Source organism: Chiloscyllium plagiosum, chromosome 12, assembly GCF_004010195.1.
Source record: "Chiloscyllium plagiosum isolate BGI_BamShark_2017 chromosome 12, ASM401019v2, whole genome shotgun sequence".
Classification (NCBI taxonomy): Eukaryota; Metazoa; Chordata; class Chondrichthyes; order Orectolobiformes; family Hemiscylliidae; genus Chiloscyllium; species Chiloscyllium plagiosum.
Genome location: NC_057721.1, coordinates 908,410 through 924,957, shown reverse-complemented (window position 1 = coordinate 924,957; position 16,548 = coordinate 908,410). Strand labels below are relative to the sequence as shown.

The 16,548-nt window shown below is 43.0% G+C and overlaps 1 protein-coding gene across 1 annotated transcript in view; it reads right to left on the bottom strand.

The window, feature by feature from the left end:
* The window catches only part of grtp1a (growth hormone regulated TBC protein 1a), a 70,608-nt gene that overhangs the window by 18,504 nt on the left and 35,556 nt on the right, over nt 1–16,548 (bottom strand). The window contains exon 5 of the mRNA XM_043700239.1: nt 2,019–2,115. Coding sequence (XP_043556174.1) covers nt 2,019–2,115 — 97 coding nt within the window. The remainder of the gene's footprint in view (nt 1–2,018; nt 2,116–16,548) is intronic.

Here is a 16,548-nt window from a genome sequence, read left to right as displayed (position 1 = left end):
TCAGAGTGGGGGGGGCAGGATTGGACGGGATTTGAGGCGGGGGAGCGGTGTTGGGGGCATGGGCAGGGTTGGACAGGTTTCTGGAGGCGGGATCTTGCGCACTGTGCGCTGCTGCAGTCTCCTGAATGGGAGCAGACTTTAAAAACTCCAAGCACCAGAGGAAAGGCCTTTAATCGATTAACCGAATGATCGATTATCCGAATGAAACAGTGCCCGTCCATCACGTTTGGATAATCGAGGTTCCCCTGTATATTAAACAGGTTTTCTTTAGGATGCCATTTCTCTCAAGAAGAGAATCCCGAGTTGACCTTCCCTAATGTGAACATTCCCACATTCTGTACCTAACCAATTCCAACTCTTAGCTCTCAGTTTAACTTGGCTTCCCTACAGCATCTGCAATGCCTAGGTATCTCTTTTAATCAGATTCAGAATTTGGCTCCAAGTGGTGTTAAACCAGTAGCCAGAACAAATTCAGTCATATCCTGAATTTTGAGTTTTTTGGGTGACATGGCTCAAGATTCAATGTGCTAATAGCTTCACTGGCTGATTGATTCACCAGCACTCCTACTCTAATCCTCACATCCTCTAAATTTTTCCAAATGCCTCTCGCTGAATTTTTTTGTAGATTATATTGTCCACTGTTTATTACATTTTCCAAAATCATGTACTGGGCTAATGGTAAGCTTCTTGGTAGTGTAGATCAACAGAGAGATCTCGGTGTCCATTTACATAGATCCCTGAAAGTTGCCACCCAGGTTGATAGGGTTGTTAAGAAGGCATACAGTGTGTTAGCTTTTATTAGTAGAGGGACTGAGTTTCGGAACCGAGTTTCGGAACCATGAGGTCATGCTGCAGCTGTACAAAGCTCTGGTGCGGCCGGAGTTGGAGCATTGCATACAGTTCTGGTCACCGCATTATAGTAAGGATGTGGAAGCTTTGGAAAGGGTTCAGAGGAGATTTACTAGGATGTTATCTGGTATGGAGGGAAGATATTATGAGGAGAAGATGAGAGACCTGAGGCTGTTTTTGTTTTAAGAGAGAAGAACGTTGGGAGGTGACTTAATTGAGATATAAGATAATAGAGGGTTAGATAGGGTGGACAGTGAGAACCTTTTTCCTCAGATGGTGATGGCTAGCACTAGGGGATATACCTTTAAATTGAGGGGTGATAGATATGGGACAGATGTCAAAGGTAGTTTCTTTACTCAGAAAGTAGTAGGAGTTTGGTACACACTGCTTGCAACAGTAGTGAACTCGCCAACTTTAAGGGCATTTAAATGGTCATTGGATAAACATATGGATGAAAATGGAATAGTGTAGGATTGATGGGCTTCAGATTGGTTCCACAGGTCAGCTCAACATCAAGGGTCGAAAGACCTGTACTGTGCTGTAATGTTCTAAGACTTTACTCTTAGGTGATATCCAGTGGCTTGGGGCCGCATTTCCTTTCGATATAGTATAGCCTGTAAACTCAGGAGTGCAGAGCTGTTGACCTCACTTTCCAGTCAATAATGTAGGACCTGAGCTGCTGCAGTGTAAAGATCCAGTTCTTGACCCCCAGTAGGAGATGGATACAGAAAATGAAATCTCAGAAACAGTTAATGCAAACTGCAAACAGAAAAAAACAATGCCATCTATTTCCTTTCACCTCTTCCTGTTGAATTCATTTTGGGTCTAATGTAAATTAGGGGAGCAGGAGAATCGACGTTTCTGGCATAAGCCCTTCACCAGGATGCCCGAAACGTCGATTCTCCTGTTCCTCAGATGCTGCCTGACTGGCTGTGTTTTTGCAGCAACACACTCTTTGACTCTGATCTCCAGCATTTGCAGTCCTCACTTTCTTCTAAAGTAAATTATGCAACATTGGGGGAAGACTTCTTTAATATATTGCCTAATTGACCAATGAAAGCATTTAAACATTAAAAGTAGCTGTGTTACTTGCGTAAAGTACAGAGAGATACTGCTGCAGAATTACCTGCATCACAGCAAAGTACAACAATAATTCACAGCTGACGTACCAGGTACTATCTTTGCAATCAGGGCATCTAACAGCCAGAAGGACTTCTCTTCATCCTTGGTCACTATAAGTAAATAACCAGCAATGAAATTCATCCCCTGGAAAATGGAAGAAAAATAATGAAATAAAAACGAAGATTTCTAGCAAATGCAATATTTGACTTTCAGTTAAGATAAATAATGAATCAGAAGAGGATTTCTCCCACCCCCATCACCCCGCCCTCCCCGCGCAAAAAAAGACGAGATAGAGAGTCAAAACAAGAGATTCCAGTTGAAGAATTCAAGACCAAGATTTCAATTAATCACAAACATCAGTAAATGAACAAATACATGCAGTGTATACTATTCTCAAAATTGTTTCCATTTTTTCTAAACTCTTCCAAACTTGCTCTCAATCTAAACTGACTGTGCACTTCTCTCTTTGGAGAGCAAGCCCATCTCCTCAAACATAGGTCAACCTCAAAACACATTTGCAGGTTCAATTCATCGATCTCAGATGGACATGAAAACTCCATAACATGACCTTCCTGTTGGCTTTTCTGAACAGTGACCAGTCTCCGATTCTTTCACCTTTCCTTTGCCATACAAGTTTTACAGCTTGGAAAAAAGGCTCTTTGGTCCAACATTCCTGCACTGAAAAAAAGCACCTATCTATTCTAATCCCATTTAGAGCACTTGGCTCATAGACCTGTATGTTTCAAGTGCTCATCTGTTTTGACGGTTCTTGCCTTTACCACCCCTTTAAACAGGGGAGTTCCAGACAGCCACAACCCTTTGGGTGAAAAACTGCTCCTCAGTTTCTTAGAAAGCTCCTGCTACTTACATAGAACATAACAGCGCAATACAGGCCCTTCGGCCCTCGATGTTGTGCTGCCCTGTCATACTAATCTGAAGCCCATCCCACTTACACTATTCCATGTATGTCTATATGCCTGTCCAATGACGACTTAAATGGACCTAAACTTGGCAAATCTACTACCGTTGCAGGCAAAGCATTCCATACCCTTACTACTCTGAGTAAAGAAACTACCTCTGACATCTGTCTTATACCTATCTCCCCTCACTTTAAAGTTATGTCCCCTCGTGTTTGCCGTCCCTATACTTGGAAAAAGGCTCTCCCTGTACACCCTATCTAACCCTCTGATTATCTTATATGTCTCTATTAAGTCATCTCAACCTTCTTCTAACGAGAACCCAGCCTCAAGGCCCTCAGCCTTTCCTCGTAAGACATTCCTTCTATACCAGGCAACATCCTAGTAAATCTCCTCTACACCCTTTCCAAAGCTTCCACATGCTTCTTATAAAGCGGTGAACAGAACTGTACACAATACTCCAAATGTGGCTGTACCAGAGCTTTGTACAGCTGCAGCATAACCTCCTGGTTCCGGAACTCAATCCCTCTTATTAATAAAGGCCAAAACACTGTATGCGTTCTTAATAACCCTGTCAATCTGAGTGGCAACTTTCAGGGATCTGTGTACATGGACACCGAGATCTCTCTGCTCATCTGCACTCCCAAGAATCTTACATTAGCCGCTAGTAACTGGACACCAAGATGAACATGTTCCATCAGCTACAACCCTCTGTTTTCTTTCAGCAAGCCAATTACTGATCCAAACTGCTATGTCTCCCACAACCCCATTCCTCCACGTTTTGTATAATAGCCTACTGTGGAGAACCTTATCGAACGCCTTGCTGAAATCCATATACACCACATCAACCAGTTTACTCTCATCTACCTGTTTGGTCACTTTGTTGTTCGGCACGACCTACCCTTCACAAAACCGTGTTGACTGTCCCTGATCAGATTATTCTTTTCTGGATGATTATAAATCCTATATCTTATAACCTTTTCCAACACTTTACCAATAACTGAAGTGAGACTCACTGGTCTGTAATTACCAGGGTTGTCTCTACTATCCTTTTTGAACAAGGGAACCACATTTGCTATCCTCCAGTCCTCAGGCACTATTCCTGTAGACAATGATGATTTAAAGATCAATGCCAAAGGCTCAGCAATCTCTTCCCTTGCTTCCCAGAGGATAGATCCCATCCGGCCCAGGGGACTTGTCTATTTTCATACTCTGCAGTATTTCTAAAACCTCTTCCTTGTGAAGCTCAATCTCTTCTAGTCTAGATGCAAGTATCTCTGTATCTTCCTCGCCAACATTTCATTTTTACCTTAAAACTGTACCCTTTGATTATTGACACCTCTGCTTTGCCCCTCAAAAGTTTGTCCAGTTCAATCAGATCACCCTTCAGTTTTCTCTGTTCTACTGAAAACAACCCCAGTCTAATTAGTTTCTTTTCATAGCTAAATTATTCCAGCACGGGCAATATCCTGGTGAATTTCCTTTGCATTCTCTTCAGTGCATTTACTCTATAGGAATGATGTGGTGACCAAAATCGCACAGTACTTCTGCAGCGGCCAAACTAATGTTGTATACAGCTCTGTTATAAGCTCTCTATTCTTGTATGTAATGCCTTGACTGATAAAGGCAAGTATCCCATATGCTTTCTTAACCACCTTATCCACCTGTCCTGCTGCCTTCAGGGATATATGGATCTGTGGACTTGATAAGCTATTAGTTTGTTGTCCTCTGCTATATAATTGCTTGGACCAACATTTGCAACTAGTACAGCTAGTCCAGATTTTGAGTCATCTGTTATTTATAACAGAAGCCTTTCTTGTCACTACTAACACAAGCTGAAACACAACTTTTCAATTTTATTCACTGCATTGCAGGTAGAAACAGAAGACATTTAAAAGGCTAACTGTGCATTAGCAGACGACCAATCCTGACAACCCAAATGTCATGGGCAAAGGTTGCCATGGCTGACAGGCATACAAGACACAAAGTAATGCTGGGGCAAGATTTTCAGATATTTGACAGTTTCGGCAAATTTGGAATTCAGTATTAAGGGCATAAAAGGATTTCATGTTCTTCTGAATGTCATCTGCTTTGGCTGTCGATATTTTATTTAGGAGAAAGAAAAAGCTTCCATTAAGATAGAACCTTTCACAGCTTCATAATGTCTCCAAAGCTCCATTTTCAGTTTTAATGGAGGAAATATGGCAACTGGTTTATCAATAGCAAACTCCCATAAGCAATGTGATAAATGACTAGATAATCTGTTACTATTTGTTGCATGAGGGATAACCATTGGCCAGAATCCAGAAGATAGCTCCCCGCTCCTCTTCAATTATACAGAGTCATAGAGATGTACAGCATGGAAACAGACCCTTCGGTCCCATTCGTCCATATCGACCAGATATCCCAACCCAATCTAGTCCCACCTGCCAGCACCCGGCCCATATTCCTCCAAACCCTTCCTATTCATATACTCATCCAAATGCCTCTTAAATGTTGCAATTGTACCAGCCTCCACCATTTTTTCTGGCAGCTCATTCCATACACATACACCCTGAGTGAATAAGTTGCCCCTTAGATCTCACCCTAAACCTATGCCCTCTAGTTCTGGACTCCCCCACCCCAGGGAAAATACTTTGTTGATTTATCCTATCCATGCCCTTCATGATTTTATAAATCTCTATAAGGTCACCCCTCAGCTCCAGGGGATGCTCCAGGGAAAATTGCCCCAGCCTATTCAACCTCTCCCTATAGCTCAAATCCTCCAACCCTGGCAACATCCTTGTAAATCTTTTCTAAACCCTTTCAAGTTTCATAACATCTTTCTGATAGGAAGGAGACCAGAATTGCACGCAATATTCCAACAGTGGCCTAACCAGAGTTCTGTACAGCTGCAAAATGAACTCCCAACTCCTGTACTCAACATTCTGACCAATAAAGGAAAGCATACCAAACATCATCTTCACTATCCTATCTACCTGCAACTTCACTTTCAAGGTGCTATGAACCTGAAGTCCAAGGTCTCTTTGCTCAGCAACACTCCCTAGGACCTTACCTTTAAGCGTACAGTCCTGCTAAGATTTGCTTTCCCAAAATGCAGCATCCCGCATTTATCTAAATTAAACTCCATCTGCCACTTCTCAGCCCATTAGTCCATCTGATCAAGATCCCATTGTAATCTGAGGTAACCCTCTTAGCTGTCCGCTACACCTCGAATTTTGGTGTCATCTGCAAACTTACTAACTATACCTCTTGTGCTCACATCCAAATCATTTATATAAATGACAAAAAGAAGTGGACCCAGCACCGATCCTTGTGGTGCTCCACTGGTCACAGGCCTCCGGTCTGAAAAAAAAACCCTCCACCACCACCCTCTCTCTTCTCCCTGTATTCCATGAGATCTAACCTTGCTAACCAGTCTCCTATGGGGAACCTTGTCAAACGCCTTACTGAAGTCCATATAGATCACATCTTCCACTCTGCCCTCATCACTCCTCTTTGTTACTTCTTCAAAAAACTCAATCAAGTTTGAGAGACATGCTTTCCCACTCAAAGCCATGTTGACTATCCCTAATCAATCCTTGCCTTCCCAAATACATGTACGCCCTGTCCCTCAGGATTCCCTCCAACAACTTGTGCACCACCGTCAGGCTCACTGGTCTCTAGTTCCCTGGTTTGTCCTTACTGCCCTTCTTAAACAGTGGCACCACGTTAGCCAACCTCCAGTCTTCCGGCACCTCACTTGTAACTATCGATGATACAAATATCTCAGTAAAAGGCCCAGCAATCACTTCCCTAGTTCTAGGGTACACCTGATCAGGTCCAGGGGATTTATCCACGTTTATGCGTTTCAAGACATCCAGCACTTCCTCCTCTGTAATATGGACATTTTTCAAGACGTCACCATCTATTTCTCTACATTCTATATCTTCCATGTCCTTTTCCACAGTAAATACTGATGCAAAATACTTGTTTAGTATCTCCTCACCTCCTGTGGCTGATCTTTGAGGGGCCCTATTCTCTTCCTAGTTACCCTTTTGCCCTTAATATATTTGTAAAAACCCTTTGGATTCTCAACTGTATTTACCAAAGCTATCTCATGTCCCCTTTTTGCCCTCCTGGTTTCCCTGTTAAGTATACTCCTACTGCCTTTATACTCTTGTAAGGATTTATTCGATCTATCCTGTCTATACCTGACGTATGCTCCCTTCTTTTTCTTAACCAAACCCTCAATTTCTTTAGTCATCTAGCATTCCCTATACCTACCAGCCTTTCCTTTCACCTTAACAGGAATTTACTGTCTCTGGACTCTCGTTATCTCATTTCTGAAGGCTTCCCATTTTCCAACCGTCCTTTTACCTGTGAACATCTGGACTTAGTCAAGTTTCAAAAGTTCTTGCCTAATACCTTCAAAATTGGCCTTCCTCCAATTTAGAACTTCAACTTTTAGATCTGGTCTATCCTTTTCCATCACTATTTTAAAACGAATAGAATTATGGTCGCTGGCCCCAAAGTACTCCCCCACTGACTTATTTCCCAAGAGTAGGTCAAGTTTTGCACCTTCTCTAGTAGGTACATCCTACTGAATCAAGAGAATTTTCTTGTACACATTTAACAAATTGCACAAGACGGAGAATTCCTGGCTCAGTGAAATGACTTTTAAAAATGGTTGTGCAGACAAGGGATCTTTGGTTAGTTGGGGTAAGATCAGAGGTCAAGACCCTGGGACCCCAGAGGTAGTGAGGACAATGCTGGGTTCAAAGGTAGGTTAGACCGAAGGCTGCCTTGTCCAAAAGCTAAAAAGAGAATAAAACACATTTATCCATTCCTCAAATGCCTCTCCTTTCCAACATACCCAGAGACTTCCCCCAAACCCCAAACTTTGTACAACATGCCCAGTAGCCGCTCCCACAGTCTGTCAAACTCTCCATGTTAACTTTACACCTGCACCCCACTCCACACAGCCCTATGTGCCAAACTACTGTCAACACATTCCAATCCATTGCTGCAGATATCACTGCTAGCTCTTACATCTACTATTTCAACTCAGAGTCATATGGCATAACTAATACATGCTGACAATGTTCCCAAATTAAACTAGTCCCACCTGTCTGCGTTTGGCCTATATCCCTCCAAACATTTCCTATTCATGCATTTGTCCAAATGTCTTTTAAACATTACAACCGTACCTGCATCCATCACTTCACTTCATGACATGAAAACGTTACGCCTCGCATCTTTTCTAAAATCTTTCTCCTCTCACTTTCAAAATATGCCTCCTAGCTTTGAACTCCCCCACCTTAGGGAAAAGACCTTTGCTACCCACCTCATCTACACCCATGATTTTATAAACCTGTATTCTCTGGAGAGAAGGTGATTGGGGGGGCGACCTTTATAAAGTCCCAGCCTATTTCTACAATTCAAACCCTCCATTCCCAGCAACATCCTGTTAAATCTCTTCCAAACCCTCTCCAGTTTAATAATATTCTTCCTAGAACAGGGAGACCAGAACTGCACACACTACCTCAGGACAGGCATCACCAACGTCCTGTACACCCTCAACATGATGTCTCAACTCCTGTACTCAAAGGTCTGAGCAATGATGGTAAGCTTGCCAAATGCCTTCTTAACCATCCTGTTTACCTGTAATGCAAATTTCAAAGACTTAGGAACCTGAAGCTCTGAGTCTCTCAGTTCTACAGAACCCAGGGCCCTACCATTAATTGTAGAAGTCCTGCCCTTATTTGTTTTACAAAAATGCAATACCCTGAATTTATCCAAATTAAACTCAATTGGCTACTCCTCAGTCCATTAACACAAATTGATCAAGATCTCTTTGTAATCTTAGATAACCTTCTTCACTGCCAACTACCCCATCAATTTTGCTGTCATCCACACACTTACTAACCATGCCTCCTACATAAATGATTTGGATGAAAATATAGATGACAAAAGTGGACTCAGTACCGATACCTGTGGATCACCACTGGTCAGAGGTCTCCAGTCTTAAAAATAACCCTCAACCACCACCATCTCCTACCATAGAGCCAATTTTATATCCAAAAGGCAAGCTCACCCTGGATCCCATGTAAACCATCTTTACTAATTAATCTACCATACGAACCTTAGCAAAGTCCAAGTAAACAACACTTATTACTCTGCCCTCATCAACGTTTTTTTGTTAATACCTCAAAATACTCAATCAAGTTTGAGGGGCATGATTTCCCTTGCACAAAACCATGCTGACTATCCCTAATCAATCCTGGTCTCTTCAAATGTTTGTAAATCCTATCTTTCAGAAACACCTCCAACAACTGACTCACAGATCTGTAGTTTCCAGGCTTTTCCTTCTAGCCTTTCTTAAATAAAGGCACAACATTAGCCACCCTCCAGTCCTCTTGCACCTCACCTGTAGTTACAGATGATATAAATGTAAGTTAGGAGCACCACAATTTCTTCCCTAACTTCCCATAACATCCTGGGATACATTTGATCAGCTCTAAGATGTCCAGCACCGCCCCTTTTGTAATGTGAATTGCTTTCAAAACATCAATATTTGTTTCCCAGAGTTCTCTAGCCTCCAATTTCTTTCTCCACAGTCAAAACTGATGCAAAATAATCATTTAATGTCTCACCCATCTCTTAAGGTTCAACACAAAGATAATTTTGTTGATCGTTAAGGGGCCTTTTTCTCTCTAGTTGCCCTTGTGCTCTTAAAGTACTTGGAGAGAACTCAACTGCAGACAGACCTCAGAAACCAGGCTGAGATGAGATAAATAATAGGACAGTATAGCACAGTACAGGCCATTTGACCCTCAATTGGCCCCTGCCAACCTTTTATCCTTTTACTATCATGTACGTGCCAATCCAAAAGTCAGTTAAATGTCCCTAATGTCTCTGACTCTACCACCACTGCTGGCAGTGCACTCCCCATACCCAATACTCTGAACAAAGTACTAATTTCTGACATCTCCCCTAAATGTTCCTATTATCACCTTAAAATTATGCCCCCTCATGATAGGCATTTCTGCCCTGGGAAAAAGTCTCTGGCTATCCACTGTATCTACGTCTCTCGTCATCTTGCAATTCTCTATCAAGTCACCTCTCATCTTCTTCGCTCCAATGAGAAAAACGCGAGCTCCCTCAACCTTTCTTCATAAGACTTGCCCTCCAGTCCAGGCAGCATCCTGGTAAATTTCCTCTGCACTCTCGCTAAAGCTTTCAAATCTTTCCGATAATGAGGCGACCAGAACTGAACACAATATTCCAAGCATGGTCTAACCAGGGCTTTATAGAGCTGCAGCACAATCTCACGGCTCTTAAACTCAATCATGTTGTTAATGAAAGAAAACACGCTATACACCTTCTTATCAACCCTATCAATTTGGGTGGAAATTTTGAAGGATCTATGAATGTGGACCCAAGATGCCTCTGTTCCTCAACACTGCCAAGAATCCTGCCTTTAACCCTGTATTCTGCATTCAAATTTGACCTTCCAAAATGAATCGCTTCATACTCTCCCAGGTTGAACTCCATCTGCCACTTATCAGCCCAGCTCTGCATCCCATTGTAACCTACAACAGCCCTCCACACTATCCACAACTCCACCAACCTTTGTGTACTCGGCAAACTTACCAAACCACCCTTCCACTTCCTCATCTAAGTCATTTTTTAAAAAATCACCAAGAGCAGAGATCCCAGAACACAACTGGTCACCAAGCTCCAAACTGAATACTTTCCATCCAGTACCACTCTGTCTTCTAAGGGCCAGCCAATTCTGGATCCCATGCCTCCTTTCTTTCTGAATGAACCTACCATGAGGAACCTTATCAAACGCTTAGCAACAATCCACGTACACCACATCCACTGCTCTACCTTCAATGTGTTTTGTCACATCCTTTAAGAATTCAATAAGGCTTGTGAGGCATGACCTGCCCCTCACAAAGCCATGCTGACTATCTCTAATCAAACTATGCTTTTCTAAAAATCATAAATCCTGTCTCTCAGAATCCTCTCCAATACTTTACCCACCACCGACTTAAGACTGACTGGTCTGTAATTCCCAGGATTATCCCTATTTCTTTTCTTGAACAAGGGAATAACATTTGACACCCTCCAATCATTTGGTACTACTCCAGCGGACAGTGTGAATGCAAAGATGATCAGTAATGGCACAGCAATCGCTGCCCTCGCTTTCCATAGTAACCTTAGGGATATACCATCTGGTCCGGGGGACTTATCTATCCTCATGTTTTTCAAACTTTCTAGCACATTCTCCTTCTTAACATCAACCTTTCAAGCAGATCAGCCTCTTTCACAGTGTTCTCACAAACGGCAAGGTTTCTCTCTCTCACTAGTGAATACTGAAGCAAAGTATTAATTAAGAACCTCCCCTATCTTCTCTGCTCCAGGCACAAGTTCCCTCCATTATCCCTGATTGGTCCTACCCCCCCCCCTCTGGCTTTCCTCTTGTTCCTCACCAGTGGAGAACCTTGGGGGGTTTTCCTTAATCCTACCCACTAAAGCTTTTTCATTACCCTTTCTCGCTCTCCTAAGTCCATTCTTCAGTTCCTTCCTGGCTACCCTGTAACTTTCTAGAGCCCTGTCTTATCCATGCTTCCTCAACCTTAAATCAGTTTTCTTTTTCCTCTTGACTAGATGTTACACATATCGTCACCCAAGATTCCTTCACCTTACCATCACTTCCTTGCCTCAGTGGGAAAAATCTATCCAGCACTTGCAGCTAGCGCTCCCTTAAAAACCTCCACTTTTCTGTAATGCGTTTCCTTGAGAGTATCTGTTCCCAATTTATGCTCCACAGTTCCTCCCTAATAGCATTGTAATTTCCCCAATTAAAGAATTTCCCATACCCTCTCCATGACTATAGTAAAGGTCAGGGAAGTTGTAATCACTATCACTGAAATGCTGTCCCACGAACAGATATGACACTTGACCTGGTTCGTTACCAAGCATCAAATCCTCTAGTATGGCCTCTCCTCTAGTCAGCCTATCTACATAACTGAGGACTGTAGAAGCTAGAGATCAGAGTTGAGAGTGTAGTGCTGGAAAATCAAATTCTTCATAGATGCACTTGACAAAATCTACTCATAGAGGCACAGAGATGTACAGCATGGAAACAGACCCTTCAGTCGATTCTCCTGTTCTCTAGATGCTGCCTGACCTGCTGCGCTTCTCCAGCAACACATTTCCATCTCTCCTCTAGTCAGCCTATCTACATAACTGAGGACTGTAGAAGCTGGAGATCAGAGTTGAGAGTGTGGTGCTGGAAAATCAAATTCTTCATAGGTGCACTTGACAAAATCTACTCATAGAGGCACAGAGATGTACAGCATGGAAACAGACCCTTCAGTCCAACTCATCCATGCCGACCAGATATCCCAAACCAATCTAGTCCCACCTGCCAGCACCCGGCCCATGAAATTCCAGAAAGTGTCACTGCAAGTAGGAATTTCAATATTTATCATGTTGATTCAATGTGTCTCATACAACAAATGTATTTTAACAAAGTGAGAAGCATATCATTACTCACTATGATCAACCATCTGCCAAAGGATGAAGAATATGTCAATCTGCTTTGTTAATTATATTGGTTGAGGAAAGACTGTTGGCCAGGACATGAAACAGGGAGTACTCCTGAATAGTGGCAAGGAACCCTACATCTAAATTGTTTATTCATTCTGTGCCTAACATCATTCCATAGGTCAGCTCCTCAGGATTGGCACTGAATACTGCTAAAAGGAGAAATACTAATTCAGCTATTGCTTTCAATATGTGCCAACATTTCACATGGGCATTAGAATATTGCAATTTGACAGACACAAAATTAGGAGAATGCCAAACAATGTGTAGGACAAAAGCACGCTGGATTCAGGAAATCTGAAATAAAAATAGAAACCAATGGCACTTATCAGGTCAGGGTAATCTGTGGAGAATAAGAAAGACAAAGTCAACTGGTCAAATCTTCCACAACTCATTGCATAGGGTTTGAGAGAAAAGAGTGGATCAAGACAGATTCCTAACACTGGGAAAATATCCAGGATGAGATGCGGACGAGGTGCCCACTGAATGGATGCAGTCAATTTAAACAATTCCAATTAAGTACGTATTTTGTATTTTGGCAGAGCTAGAACAGAGGCAGTTAGAGGTCATCACAGCAGAAAGCTAAGATAAAAACGTCATCCAAACTATTTGCAAAAAGGAAGTTCCAATCAACATTAGGGAAGTTGAAGTCACCCATGACAAAAACCCTTTTACTTTTGCACCTTTCCAAATTCTGCCTCCCAATCTGCTCCTCTGTGCCGCTGATTAGCAATGCCCACTCCCTAACCTCTTACATCCCTCCCTATTCCTTTTGAAACAGCTAAACCCCAGAACATCCAACAATCATTCTCCATAATGGCCAGAAAATCATAGCTTCAAGTACTGATCCATGCTCTAAGTTTATCCTGACACTTTTTGTTTTAAAATAGACACACTTCAACCCATCACACTGACTACAACTTTGCCTTATCAACTGTCTATCCCTCCTCACAGACTCTCTGCATGCTGTATCTGTCTGTTCACCAGCTATCCCATCCTCTGATCTGTAGCTCTGGTTCCCAACCCCGCTGCCAAACTAATTTAAACCCTCCTGAAGAGCTCTAGCAAACCTCCCACCCACGATATTGAAGCTTCTCCAGTTCAGATGCACCCCATCCTCCTTGTCGAGGTCCTACCTTCCCCAGAGTGTAACCAAATGATCCACATATCTGAAGCCCTCCCTCCTACACCAGCCGTGAAGCCACGTGTTCAGCTGCACTTGCTTTCTGTTCCCAACCCCTCTCGCCCGTCACTGGTAGCAATCCTAAGATTACTATCCTGCTCGTCCTGCCTTTTAGTTTACAACTTAACTCCCTATATTCGCTTTTCAGGTCCTCATCCCTTTTCCTAGCTATGTCATTGGTACCGATGTGAACCATGACTTCTGGCTGCTCCCCCTCCCACTTAAGAATCCTGCAGACTCGATCTGAGACATCTCTGACCCTAGCACCCAGGAGGCAACATACCATCCGGGAGTCTCGCTAGTGACCACAGAATCTCCTGTCTGTTCCTCTAATTATTGAATCTCTTGTCATTATCTCTCTCCCATTCTCCTGCCTTCCCTTCTGCGCCACAGACCGGGCCACTATGGCTTTCCTCTGGTAGGTTGACACCCCAATAGTATCCAAAGTGGTACACATATTATTGAAGGGAATGGCAACAGGGGATCCCTGCACTATTTCCTTGCCCTCTCCTAACTGTTACTGAGCCATCTTTATCCTGTAACTTAGGTGTGACTAATTCCCTCTAACTGCTATCACCCCGTTAGCCTCATGATCTGAAGTTCATCCAGCTCCGGCTCCAGTTCCCTGACACGGTCTGAGAGGAGCTGGTGTTGGCTGCACTCCTCGCAGGTGAAGTCAGCGGGGACACTAATGGTGACCCTTATTTCCCACACCCTGCAAGAGGAGCATGCAACTGCCCTAGCTTCCATCTCCTCTGCTCTAAATTGTCATAAGACATAATGTTCCGGTAAATAAATTTCCAAGTGTGCAAAAAAAATTACATGAAAGTTTTTTCACAAAATTTATACTTCTTCAAATTTCTTATTTTATCCCCACAGAATAAACCACAACTGGTTTTCTGGCAGAGCAGGCTACAGGGATAAAGTGGGCTACTCTCATTTCTAAATCATCTGTTCATACGAAGTACTCCTACATGACTAATTTCACGATCATCCATTATCACACTAAGGTGCTTGCCATTTCAGTTTTGTTGACAACTCCAAATGGTTACAGTCTCGCTAAAGTGGGCCTATGAACTCCAACGGATACAGCCACACCCTTTCCAACCTTTCCTCACAAGATAACTACTGCATCCCAGGTTTCAGTTGGATGAACCTTCTCTGAATGAATTTATATCCATTTTGAAATAAGTGAGTCCAAAACTACATAGTATGCCAGATGTGGCCTCACCAATGATCTATACAACTGTTGCAAAACTTTAGACTTTAGAAGAAAAGCAGAAATAGCTGCAGAAATTGAGCAGGTCTGGTAACATTTTTCCAGTTCTGGATGAGCTAGGGAAGCAGCACTGATATTGTCATTGACGTACTGGAGAAAGAGTTGTGGGGAGGGATGAGTAGGATTGGAAAAAGGACCATCCTCTAGTATATCAATGACATCATCAATGCTGCTTTCCTCTCTCATTCAGAATTGGAGATTCCGATTTCCACCCACACTCACTATCACCTGGCCCAACTTGGACTCCTCCATTTCCTTCCTCACATCTGTTTCCATTCTGGGGAAAGGCTAGCCACCAATATCTACTACAAGCCCACTGACTCTCAGTTCCCTGGACTTTACATCCTCACACCACTTTTCCTGTAAAGGACTCCATTCCATCCTGTTCAATTTTCCGTCTACATCGCATCTGCTCTGATAATGCCACCTTATATAACGGGACCTCAGAAACATGCATGTTTTTGTCAACTGAGGACTCCCTGCCACTGTAGTTGACAGGGCCCCTAGCTGTGTCAGACCCATTTGCTGCACTTCTGCCCTCACCCTTCTCTTCCCTCCCATATCAGCATTAGACTACACATGGTCCTCACTTTTGACCCTTTCAGCATCCACGTCTAAAGGATCATAAGCTGCTGTTTCCACCACCTCCAGATACATTCCCCACCCTTTTACCATGTTACAGGGACCATTTCCTTTGAGACATCCTGGTCCATTTCTCTTCCACTCATAACACTTCCTCACACTCCCACAGGACATTCCCATGCAATTGTAGGAGGTGCAACACTTACCCAGTTAACTCCTCCCTCCTAACCTGATAGCCCTCAAGGCTATAAGGTCACACCTTCCAGGTGAAGCAACAATTTATCTGCACTTCACTCAATCTAGTGTACTGTATTCACAAAGTGCACATATAGCTGTACATAGTGTGGTATCCTCTACACTGGGAACACAAAACGAAGACTGGGTGACTGTTTTGCAAAAACAATGTTTCAAATGTAAAAATGACCCCAAGTTTCCTGTTGCGTGTTGTCAACACATCACCAAGCTCCCTGGAGTACATCAGTCCCGGGCTACTGCACTGCTCCAGCAAAAATAATGCCAGCTGGAAGAATAGTGCTTCATTTTCCACTTGGGGATCCTACAGCATTCTGACTCAATATCCGGTGCAAAGAGTTTAGGGTCTGAACATCTCCTTCCATATCCTTACCAACCCACAAGCACCAAGCTCTGTCATCACATGGGCTGCTTTCAGCACAGCCAACTCATCTTCACCTGCATATTATCCCACCAGATTTTCTCCTTCCCTGACTTACAATTAACCATCCCTTTATTAGAGTCCAGAAGGGAGAGGGGGGGGAAGGGGGAGAGGGGGGGGGGTAGGTCGAACTGTCACGGAGTAAAGAAAGAAAAAGTCCCTGGTAACATTCCTCCTGAAAGTCCGTTGGGGAGGATATTGAGGGAATGGACAAGTGACACTTGTACAAGGGAAAAAGATAAAAAGAAAATGATTAAATATTGTTGTTTGGTATGGACCAAAGAACCAATCCTTCATCCAGCTGTCTTCTGGCCAAAGTATGATTCGGATGAGGATTGGGTAT